The sequence below is a fragment of the Nicotiana sylvestris genome, chromosome 11 (assembly GCF_000393655.2).
Source record: "Nicotiana sylvestris chromosome 11, ASM39365v2, whole genome shotgun sequence".
Taxonomy (NCBI): Eukaryota; Viridiplantae; Streptophyta; class Magnoliopsida; order Solanales; family Solanaceae; genus Nicotiana; species Nicotiana sylvestris.
In genome coordinates this window covers 69816579-69828870 of record NC_091067.1, presented here as the reverse complement: position 1 = coordinate 69828870, position 12292 = coordinate 69816579, and the positions used below count along the sequence as shown (strand labels likewise).

The 12292-nt window shown below is 40.9% G+C and overlaps 1 protein-coding gene across 2 annotated transcripts; it reads left to right on the top strand.

Moving 5' to 3' along the window:
- Window positions 1-2357: 2357 nt before the first annotated feature.
- Window positions 2358-11529, top strand: LOC104219170 (26S proteasome regulatory subunit S10B homolog B-like). Of its 2 annotated transcripts, none has more exons than XM_009769805.2 (10): window positions 2358-2644; window positions 2748-2863; window positions 8541-8677; window positions 8842-9003; window positions 9133-9219; window positions 9330-9416; window positions 10372-10509; window positions 10665-10856; window positions 10941-11039; window positions 11155-11529. In XM_009769805.2, the coding sequence occupies exons 1-10, from the start codon at window positions 2373-2375 to the stop codon at window positions 11227-11229; spliced, it is 1365 nt and encodes a 454-aa protein (XP_009768107.1). In that variant the 5' UTR covers window positions 2358-2372; the 3' UTR covers window positions 11230-11529. The 2 variants fall into 2 exon arrangements, with proteins under 2 accessions (XP_009768107.1, XP_009768108.1); XM_009769806.2 differs by having other exon boundaries at window positions 2381-2644; window positions 2744-2863.
- The last annotated feature ends 763 nt before the right edge of the window (window positions 11530-12292 follow it).

Below are 12292 nucleotides of genomic sequence, written 5' to 3'. Positions count from 1 at the left end.
TAATGTTGAAAGGGGAAAAGGAGAGATTGTGGAACTTGTTTGGCTTTGGTTGTTCCTTTTATGTGCATTGGATTGTTGATTCTATTACTGTTTGTTACCTGTGTATTTCTTGATTTTACTTGGGGTAAAGTTTGTTCATACATACCAGTACAATTCAAATGTACTGACGTCCCTTTTGTCGGGGGCGCTACATTCGTGTTATGATTGTAGGTGGTTCTATAGCAGGTACTCCAGTCCACCAACAGTAGCACTCCTTTACTTTCCGTCAGCTGTATTGGTGAGCCCCTTTTTCCTCTCGGGGCCCTGCATGGCTCATGCCGCTTTTCCTCCCGGGAATCTTATTTTGGTATTTGCATAAGGTATAGCCGGAGCCTTGTTGCCGGCATTTCCGTATTATTCTTCAGTACTTAGAGGCTTCGTAGAGAGGTCGTCGGTAGTGTCGGGTATTGACATTTAGAATAAAGATATTGATGTTTGGCAATGAGGTATAAAACTTGTAATACCTGTAAAATGGCGAATGCGGTTGATAATGGAAATCGTTAATAATATGTTTATAGAATTTGATTAATGGAGTCCATCTCCTATTTATTCATGAGTTGGTTCGGGTAGAATGAGACCTAACAGGCTTTCCCGGTCGGGTTACTCGGTTGAGCGTCGGTCGTGCTCCTCGGGTTTTGGGGCGTGACAATAATATGTCCCAAGAAGACATAACTAGTTAATCAATCTTGTTTTGGACCCCTGTTAAACACGAAGATGGTCATGTCATAGCTATCTAATGATCTTCACTTCAGTTAAACGCTAAAATCTCAACCCTAAGATTGAGAAAATACTATCTATGTTCATTTATAAGTAGCTTATTACAAAAAATTGTCCAATTCATAAAATATTATTAATATTAGAAAATTAGCTATTTATAGAAAAAAAGATCAAATTTTTGCTTTCTTTTGAATGAGTATTATTAGAATAGATTGGGTACATCTTAAGGAGATTGAATCTCTATTTTGAGATGATTTGGTTGAGTTTTGTGGTGGTTTGAAATGAAAATTTGAAGTAGAAGATATGAAAAAAAATAATAGGTGTATCACATATGTATCATATTTGTATCAAATATGTATCACATGTATATCCATGTATACATGCATGTGAGATACATGCGTGATACGTGTTTGATACATGTGTCGTTGAAGAATTTATTAAACTCGATTTTTTAACTGCGAATTTTGAATCCAAATCAGTCCAAATCACCTCCAATCTCCTCAAATTTTGTAAATTAACTTATCTATATGTTTTCAATGAATCTCAACATACTCATTGAAAAAAGTCCATTTTTCTTAGATTTTTGGGATGTTTTGTGTGTGTGCGCGCGTATATATATATATATATATATATTTCGTCACCTTATTTTCTACCTCATCCATGAAAATTTCTTTCCGTCTTGTATCTAGTGTTGCTAATCACGCTTAAAAATATGGAAGAAGATCTTTATGTGTAATTCTTGGAGAGAAAGAACCTTATTTCTTTGAGTTTTCAATTTTTATATGTGTTTGGCTAATTTTGGTAAGTCTGTGATTAATGGCTAGAGGTTGGTAAGTTGGGATTATTTTGGGACATTTCTGTAAGATTCCCTATAAGATTATGTTAATATTGTTGTTATATGAAATAACTCTCCCACATAAGAGCAATGTAACAACCTAGCCTACTAGTGAAATTGTTCGCTTTGGACCTAGGCTCGCACGACTTTGGAAAGCGTCGCTAGGGTCTAAAGTTTGTTTACTTATATACTCATCATCTCTCCCGTGTTTTGTCGATGTAGGATTTGTCTAGGATGTCACATATACCCCTTTAGGGGACTCAGCATCCTCGCAGAAGTTTGCCCCACCACCGTTCAAGATTGCACGCGGAGTGGCTCTGATACCATATGTAATAGCCCAGTCCACTAGTGACATTGTCCGCTTTAGACCTAGGCCCGCACAGATATCAGTAGTAGGTTGGTGTGACACCCTAGGCAACTCTTATCGAAAAAACACAAGAGAGATGCTGTGTACGTAAGTAAACACCCCTGAAATGTATTGCTCAAAAAGCTACGTTACAAGACAAATCCTTATCGGTTTTTCCGCAACTTAAATATGATTTTTCCAAACCTTATATTTTATATCCAAACATCATATATAATCATATTATGACTTTACATTTATTTAAATCATGATTAACAAGTCTCATAAAATGTATATGTTACCTTGAACACAGAGGTTGTAACACATCAAAATGTGTCTAGTTGGAACACTTTTGGCAAAGTTTAGGTACTAGCTGAGTTAAGTGTCTCAATAAAAATATGGGATTAAGTTTAAGGGTCCACATTTGTATTTGGCCAAATGAAAAAGCAAAATCAAATTCAGGACATTTCTCAGGACGTCGTTTCTTCATATGGTTTCTTCAATTTTCAAGAGTTTCTGGTTTCTTGTTCAGCACTCTTTGAGCTAAAAATTTCAGAAGTAAATTGTTCAGTAAATTATTCAGCTTTTCACCGACTCTCGGATTCCGGTAATGAGCGAAGGAGAGGACGCGGTGCGACGCCGCAACGCGGTGGCAGAATACCGGAGAAAGCTTCTCCAGCACAAAGAACTCGAATCCAGAATCCGAACCGGTCCGTCTTTCCTCCAATCCCCAATTTCTATACCCTAATTCAATCCTATGTGCCAAAATTATTTTTTTGTTTCTTCTCGAATTTATGAAATTAATGTAGTCAGGGAGAATTTAAGAGCATCAAAGAAAGAATACAACAAAACAGAGGATGATTTGAAGTCGCTTCAGAGCGTTGGACAGATTATCGGCGAAGTTCTTCGCCCTCTCGACCATGAACGAAGTAACTTACTATCTTTCTACAAGCTTCTTCTTATTATTACTATTAACTTTCAGATTTTTCAATAAAACCTATTGATGAATTATGATAAATTCATATAGCTGATCTCGACTATCTTAAGATTAAGATGTGGTTGATTGGTTGATTTATAATAGTTTTGATGCATTCACTCATTGCCTTTCCTTATTGGTGAAAATTGAATTTTGAATATTCAGGTGTTGCTGAATAGTTAAAGTATCAAGATAAGAATACCCAAGCTTTCTGAATAGTTAAATAATGTTTCAACTTTGGGTATTTCTAGTTTGTGCAGATCAAGTGGGCGTTTGGACATAAGAATTGTAAAATTCCAAAAAAAGTGAAAAAAAATTTCAAGTAAAAATGGTATTTGAAAATTAGAGTTGTGTTTGGACATGAATATTATTTTAGGTCGTTTTTGAAGTTTTGTGAGTGAAAATTTTGAAGAACAGCTTTTTGGAGTTTTTCAAATTTTCGAAAAATTTCAAATTTTATTTACAAGTAAAAATTGAAAATTATATGGCCAAATATTAATTTTAAAAACTTTTTTTTATGTCCAAACGTGCTCTTGTGTGTATTTTAGTTCAAGTTTCAATCCATTAGATGGTTGCTTTCATTTCTTGCTGCTTTAAATAGTAAATGACCATCCTATCAATCAGTCAATCAACTTTGCAACAACAACAACAACAACGGCCCAGTGTAATCCCACAAGTAGGGTCTGGGGAGGGTAATATGTACGCAGACCTTACCCCTACCTCGAGAGGCAAATAGACTGTTTCCAGGAGACCTTCGGCTCAAGAAGGCCACAAGAGATGATATATTAGTACCATCAATAGAATCATAATAAAATGACAGCAATATAAGAAATACGAAATAGATGGAAAGTACGATAATAACCAGCAGATAAAGCCCTGCATCAGTAGATGACCACTAGCATCTTAATACTAACTCCTAACTGGCTAATCTCACCCTGGTGCGCCGTAGAAATATTCACAACTTCCCCCTAACCTACAACCTTAATGCTCGATCTCCACAATTCCCTGTCAAGCGCCATTTCCTCATTAATCCTAAGTCGCGCCATGTCCTGCCTGATCACCTCTCCCCAATACTTCTTAGGTCGCCCTCTACCTCTCCTCGTGCCCACCACAGCCAGTCGCTCACACCTCCTCACCGGTGCATCAGTGTTCCTCCTCTGAATGTGCCCGAACCATCTGAGTTTTGCTTCTCGCATCTTGTCCTCCATGGGGGCCACGCCCACCTTCTCTCGAATATTTTCATTCCTAATCTTATCCATCCTTGTATGCCCGCACATCCACCTCAACATCCTCATCTCTGCTACTTTCATCTTCTGGATGTGTGAGTTCTTAACCGGCCAACACTCGGTCCCATACAACATGGTAGGCCTAACCACTGCTCTATAAAATTTACCTTTTAGTAACGGTGGTACTTTCTTGTCACACAGGACTCCCGACGCTAACCTCCACTTCATCCACCTCACCCCTATACGGTCTATGACATCCTCGTCGATCTCCCCGATCCCCTGAATAACTGACCCAAGGTATTTGAAACTACCCCTCTTGGGAATGACTTGAGAATCAAGCCTCACGTCCACTCCCGCTTCCGTCGGCTCGACCCCAAATTTGCAATCGAGGTATTCTGTCTTCGTCCTGGTCAACTGAAACCTTTAGACTCAAGGGCATGTCTCCAAACCTCCAACCTCTTATTGACGCCGCCTCGTGTCTCGTCAATCAGAACTATGTCATCAGCAAATAGCATGTACTATGGCACCTCCCCTTGAATATGATGAGTGAGTACATCTATCACCAGGGCAAATAGGAATGGGCTGAATGCAGACCCTTGGTGCAACCCCGTAACAACCGGAAAATGCTCGGAGTCGCCTCCTACTGTCCTAACCCGAGTCTTAGCTCCATCATACATGTCTTTAATCACCCTAATGTAGGCAACCAGAACCCCTTTAGCCTCCAAGCAGCTCCATAGGACCTCCCTAGGAACTCTGTCGTACGCTTTCTCCAAATCAATAAACACCATGTGGAGATCCTTCTTCCTATCCCTGTATTGTTCCACCATCCTCCTAATAAAGTGGATAGCTTCTGTGGTAGAACGCCCCGGCATGAACCCGAACTGGTTGTCTGAAATAGACGTCGTCCTTCGCACTCTCATTTCTACCACTCTCTCCCAAACTTTCATAGTATGTCTCCATAATTTGATACCCCTATAGTTGTTACAGCTCTGGATATCGCCTTTGTTCTTGTACAACGGAACCATTGCACTCCACCTCCACTCTTCAGGCATCCTATTAGTCTTGAATATAACATTAAACAGCCCAGTAAGCCATTCCAAGCCTGCTCTACCTACACACCTCCAAAGTTCAACCGGAATTTCGTCTGGCCCGGTAGCTCTGCCCCTTCTCATCTTATGCATCGCCTCCATGACCTCCTCGACCTCGATGTCCCTACAATAACTTAATTCATGGGGATTGTCCGTATTCCTCAATTCACCTAGTACAATATCCTGATCCCCTTCTTCATTTAGAAGTTTATGAAAGTAGGTCTGTCACCTCCTCTTAATCTCGTCATCCCCCATCAAAACTTTGCCGTCATTATCTTTTATGCACGCCACTTGGTCCAGATCCCGAGCCCTCCTCTCTCTCACCTTAGCCAGTCGGAATAACTTCTTCTCCCCGCCTTTGCTCCCCAGTTCCTCATACAGACGAGCAAAAACTGCAGTCTTAGCCTCCGTGACTGCCATCTTCGCCTCCTTTCTAGCTACCTTATACCTCTCACTGTTCGCTCTCCTCTCCTCCTCGCAAGTGCTCCCTACTAACCGCAGGTAAGCCGCCTTCTTTGCTTCCATTTTACCTTGGACAACTGCATTCCACCACCAATCTCCTTTGTGGCCACCGGTGCGGCCCGAAGATATCCCTAACACCTCTCTCGCCGCCTTCCTTATACAGTTCGTCGTTGTCGATCACATAGTGTTTGCGTCCCCACTACTTCTCCAAGCTCCCATTGCCGATAACCTTCCTTCCAACTCCTGAGCTTTATCCTTAGTCAAGGCGCCCTACCTAATCCTCGTACGGCCTCGTACTTACCTCTTCTTCCTCCTTATCATAATACCAATGTCCATCACCAAAAGCCTATGTTGCGTTGCGAGGGTCTCACCAGGGATAACCTTGCAATCCTCGCACAACCTTCTGTCGCATCTCCTGAGGAGGAGATAGTCAATCTGAGTCTTCGCCACCGAACTTTGGTAAGTAACCAAATGCTTCTCCCGCTTCGGGAAACTTGAGTTCGCAATCACTAGATCGAATGCCTTGGCGAAGTCCAACAGCGAAGTGCCCCCTCCGTTCCGCTCCCCGAAACCGAAGCCGCCATGCACCTCAGTATAACCACCTGCAGACGACCCAATATGACCATTGAAATCTCCTCTTATGAATAACCTCTCGGAAGGCGGAATACTACGAACGATCTCATCCAACCCCTCCCAAAAGCGTCTTTTAATCTCCTCATCCAAGCCTGCTTGCGGTGCGTACGCGCTAACGACATTTAAAGTACACTCACCCACCACCAACTTAATAGTCATTAATCTATCATTCACCCACTTGACCTCTGCCACCGACTCTCTAAGATGGCTATCTACTAGGATACCTACTCCATTCTTACCCCTCAGGACTCCAAAGTACCACAACTTATACCCATCCGCGTTTTTCGCCCTCGATCCGACCCACCTAGTCTCCTGGACACACGCTATATTAATCTTCCTCCTCTGAAGGATCTTCGCCAACTCTATAGACTTACTCGTTAGTGAACCTATGTTCCATGACCTGATTCTCAACCTATAGGCTCCCTTGCCCCCGCTACCTCCCTGCCTCCCGTTCCACCCCCTGGCCCCCGCCCCGCACTCTGCCCCACCCGAGGACATGCCCTTATTCTATTATCCCAGACTACAACCACTACACCTACGACAATCTAAAGAAGACTCGCTAGTGCACAACGGACAACGAACCAAACTAGAAGGAAACAAGTGACTACTAGCACACTAGTTGAATGATCGAACTATTGCGAACTAAAGTAACATCAATTTAAATAACACCAAAAGGGAAACAGTAAAACGGGAGGTACCAACTCTCGAGAACAAAACCTGTGCTTGATTTGTTGTATTCGATGTAGTTGTACGCTCACGCACAGCTTCCCACAGCCCTTTGCTGACACTCGCCCAGGCTGCTCTCCTTTGCTAGTGCTCGTGCGCCCAACTTGTCTCCAACAACTTCGAGAATTTCCCTTCTAAAACACAAAAAATACCACGACCCAAAAACCAAAAAGGGGCTGTCACCGCTACCTCTGGTGTAGCCCCGACAATAGCAGAGGAAATGGAGGGAAAAAGCAGAGAACTACACAACACACAAATTAATTTAATTTCCAACACCAAATTAACAAAATATTTCACAACTGATTCACCAATTTACAGAAAACAATATTACCTTTAATACAATATTCACAGATCACTCTAAAAACTACACAACACACAAATTAATTTCAAAAGCAACTAGCAGACAACAATATCAAAATCGAACAGAGAGACTAAGATACTAACATCAGGATTTTACAGATTGTAGAGCAAAAGAAAGGGAGGAGAACAATATCAAAATCGAAACAAGCACAATCTGATCAATTATTTAAAAAATAGTAAAAGTATGCATCTAACAAGCACAAATACAATCTGATCAAGAAAATCAATCTAATGGACCTGACATAGCTTCCGACGATTAGCAAAATCAAGCCAAAATTTTGATTGCGCAGTAGATCAGTGAATCTAAAGAGCTCGATAAAAATCACTGTAAACTCAATTAAAAACTTGATGAACCAGTAGATCGAAGAATCAAAAGAGCCTCACAAAATCACTGTAAAGTCAGAACTCTACCAACAAAATCGACAAGAAAAAAAGAAGAAAAGCCGCTATTACTCAGTAGGTGGGAGAAGAAATAAAGCTGTCTCGCACGCTAGATAAAAGAATTTATTTATGCTTGAAATAAATCGAATCTATATTAGTCAATAGAAAGAGGTGAAGAAATCCTTTACAGTTAACAGAGTTAAGTGAATTTATATGGGTGACGAAAGTTGAATCTCGCCGGACTCCGGTTTCTGGACGCCGGTTGCTTTCCGTTGTTGAGATTGGATCTGTTGGTGGGGTGGTCGACGGCGGCGTGGGGTGGTCGACGGCGGCGTGGGGTGGTCGCCGCTGTTCAGAGGGGTGTTGGGGTGGTCTGGTTGTGACCGTTGGGGATGGGGGTGAAACCGAGAGAGAGAGAGAGGAAAAAATTAAGAGAAAGATCCGACTCCAAAATGAGACCTTGTGGTAAGAATTCACACTCCAGTCAATCAACTTTGCCTCAATCTAAAACTAGTTGGAGTTAGCTGTATGAATACTTTGTCTCTTGTTTTGCTCTTTAGTCCCAATACACAAAAAGTCTTGTCTTTTAAGGCATATTTAGGGTTCTCTTATTAGATGTTATCGAGATCTCACAAGTGGTTTGAAATTCATATGATAGAACATCTGTTTGCTTTTGTTCTATTCATTCATTGTAGAAGAAAGTAGTGACCATAGTTACACAGCTAATAACAACTTACCATGTATTTCATTTTAGTGATTGTAAAAGCAAGCAGTGGCCCAAGGTATGTTGTCGGGTGCCGTAATAAACTTGACAAGGAAAAACTGACCTCTGGAACAAGAGTGGTTCTTGACATGACAACTCTCACAATCATGCGTGCTCTCCCACGTGAGGTATGTTTCCTCTGGTCTCTGTTCTCAATGAAAATGTTAATGGGAAGGCTGGAATGTGTAATGGTTGAGATCTCCTTGTGTGTGTGTGTGGGGGGGGGGGGGGGGTAGACTCTACAGAGATACTTCTTCATAAATGCTTAATATTTCATACTCTTCTTGTAAAGGTTGATCCAGTTGTTTATAACATGCTCCATGAAGATCCGGGAAATATTAGTTACTCTGCTGTAGGTGGTTTATCAGATCAAATTCGTGAACTTAGGGAATCCATTGAGCTACCTCTTATGAATCCTGAGCTGTTCCTCAGAGTTGGAATCAAACCTCCCAAGGTTACTGATCCTTCATTCTCTCTTTTATCCATCTTATGCGTGTGCATTTAAAAAATGCCTGACAGATAATGAATGATATGTAACATCTGAAGTACAGAATTAATTCTTTAACATCATAAAATCTTTCAGGGTGTTCTGCTCTACGGCCCTCCTGGTACCGGCAAGACTTTGTTAGCTAGAGCCATTGCTAGTAATATTGATGCCAACTTTTTGAAGGTTGGTGCATCATATTCTGTTCATGTTGCTTTTGGTTTTATTACTGTCTTGCTCTTAGATAAGGAAAAAGGACATGATTCATTTCATATTCCATGCTTATCGCTTTGTAGATTGTATCAAGTGCCATTATTGATAAGTATATTGGTGAAAGTGCAAGACTGATAAGGGAGATGTTCAATTATGCACGCGATCATCAGGTAAGGAACTCTATCTTGCAGAAATTAGATGCAAATTTTTTATTGTACCTTGGGTCTATTATTTAGGGGGATGGGGAGATTGATGAATATGTCACACACGTATTGGGGCGGGATGGATGAAATGAAGACTCGCTTCCGGTGTTTTGTGTGACAAGAATTGACACCGAAACTTAAGGTAAGTTCTACAGAGTGATGGTCAGACCAACGATGTTGTATGGGGCTGAGTGTTAGCCAGTCAAGATCGCTCATGTCCAGAAGATGAAGGTAGTAGAGATGAGGATGTTGAGATGGATGTGCGGGCACATCAGGTTAGATAGGATCATAATTGAGGTTATTTGCGTCAAGGTGGGTGTGGCCCCTATTGAGGACAAGATGCGGGAAGCGTGGCTTAGGTGGTTTGGTCGTGTGAGGAGGAGGAGCACAGACACCCCGGTGAAGAGGTGTGAGAGGTTAATATTGGAGGGCCTACAGAGAGGTAGAGGTAGGCCAAAGAAGAGAGGTGGGGAGAGGTGATTAGGCAAAACATGGCGCAACTTGAGCTGACCGAGGACATGACCCTTGATAGGAAGGTATGGAGGTCGAGGATTAGGGTAGTATAGTAGGTAGTCTAGAGTGTTCATAACAGTAGCATTAACACGCAGTCTCGCTTTCTGTTGGTAGTAGGTTTTTATGACTAACCGTTGTTTTCTTTCATTGATAATTACCTTAATATCTTGTTGTTTTTATTTTGCTTCTATATGGTTTTTGGTACTGTTCCTTATTTATATTTTCATTAATGTGGTGCTTATGCTTTCCTGAGCCGAGGGTCTATTGGAAACAACCTCTCTATCCCAACCAGGTAGGGGTAAGGTCTGCATACACACTACCCTTCTCAGACCTTACGGGGTGGGATATTACTAGGTATGTTGTTGTTGTTGCTGCGTTATTCTCTGCTTATAATTTGTTTCCTTTTTAGCCCTGCATAATCTTTATGGATGAGATTGATGCAATCGGCGGACGACGTTTTAGTGAGGGAACAAGTGCTGACCGGGAAATTCAAAGAACACTGATGGAGTTACTCAATCAGCTTGATGGGTTTGATCAGCTTGGCAAGGTATCTATTTGCTTGATTTTGCTTGGATAAGAACATTTGAGAATATCTGCCCACAATTATAGTATTGCTCTTTTCTAGCCATGGCTTACGTGTCAGTTTATGTGGGTTCTTGCTACTTAAGATGTATCTTTGACTATAACAATCCTCTGTTGCAGGTAAAAATGATTATGGCAACAAACCGGCCTGATGTTCTTGATCCTGCACTTCTTCGTCCGGGTCGTCTAGACAGGAAGATAGAAATACCATTGCCAAATGAGCAGTCAAGGATGGATATTCTCAAAATTCATGCTGCTGGAATTGCTAAACATGGTGAGATTGATTATGAAGCTGTTGTTAAGCTTGCAGAGGTGAGTCTGGAACTTCTCTGTTGTCAGTTTGTTATGAACATCATTCCCATAATTTTAGCTGCTTTTTTTTCTTCAAAATTTTAGGGCTTCAATGGAGCTGACCTCCGTAATGTATGTACTGAGGCTGGCATGTCAGCTATCCGTGCAGAAAGAGATTATGTTATACATGAAGATTTTATGAAGGTAAATTATGTCATACAACTATCGGTTTATTATCAACAATTTCTTGCTGTTCACTTCTCTCTGAAGCTTTATCAGCTTGTATGTGATAAATTATGATTTCCTTGAAACTTCTTAGGCTGTTCGTAAACTGAATGAAGCAAAGAAACTTGAATCAAGTGCACACTACAGTGCTGATTTTGGAAAAGACTAGGATGGATGTCATTTAGTCTCAGAAGCCATGGATATTTGGGCAGTGCAACATCCCTTTGCTATACTTGCTCGATATTTTCGTCTGATGCTTCTATGTGTGCGGAATGTGCTATTCAATGCCATGTAGGACGGAATGACCCAGGCGCCAAAGTTCTCCAGTCAAGTCTGTGCTGCATCAGTTTAATTTTCTTCCCCCTCCTCCCTTCCCTTTTGCTGAACTGTCAATAGTAATGAAGTTAACAGAATGTTATGGAAGTTCTTCAATCTCTACTGTATAATATGCATTTTTGTTTGCTTTTGATGTGGGTGATTGTTCCCTGCATGCATATGGCTCGAGTCCATGGCCGAACAAGCCAGGAATCTTGAATGTTCATCCAAATCAAGTTGAATGGAGAGATGAAGACAGTGAAAGTACTTCAAGCGTATTAACGTTGGAAAAAGTACTTCAAGCGTATTAAAGCTGGGAAGGAGGTTACTCATCAATGCTAAATACTATTGGCACAGAAATTTTTAGTTGCTGGACAATGAGAATTGAGGTATCTGTCAAGGGACAATTGTAGATTTAGGACTCCCAAATGCTTACTACCTCTGCCCTGTATTATTCTAAGGTTTTTTTACACCCCATAAAAAAGTAAATTTTATAATCTTAATCATAGTAGTATTTGTCTAATTTCTCCTTAAGCATATCCTTTAAGTAACCCCCTCCTCCCCCTCCCCCCCCCTCTCAAAAAAGAAAAAAAAATTCTCAGTCTTGTTTTTTCTCTTTTTAATATTTTAAAACAAATTCGTTTGTCAAACAACTAATACTTGGGAACGGAAGGAGTATTTTGTGTATCATTATGCCCGCAATCTTATAATACCGGTGTCATGTTTATAAAGCGTACGAAGTTTGTCTTTAACTTCATTAAGCAAAATGTTGCTGTAAGGCAACCCCAACTTGTTCTTTCATTTGAGCTGATGCTATCATCATTTAATTAACACGACCACTAACTTGTGTTAATTAACTAATCCAATTGGGATGGGCAAGCTTTGTTTTGTTTCAATTTTCATACAGTTACATAACT

Excerpts from the sequence above, each read along its gene's own strand:
- LOC104219170 (XM_009769805.2), top strand. The coding sequence starts at position 2,373 with ATGAAAAAGCAAAATCAAATTCAGGACATTTCTCAGGACGTCGTTTCT. Across the intron at positions 9,417-10,371 it reads ATTATGCACGCGATCATCAG|CCCTGCATAATCTTTATGGA; the intron begins GTAAGGAACTCT and ends TTTCCTTTTTAG. Across the intron at positions 11,040-11,154 it reads TACATGAAGATTTTATGAAG|GCTGTTCGTAAACTGAATGA; the intron begins GTAAATTATGTC and ends GAAACTTCTTAG.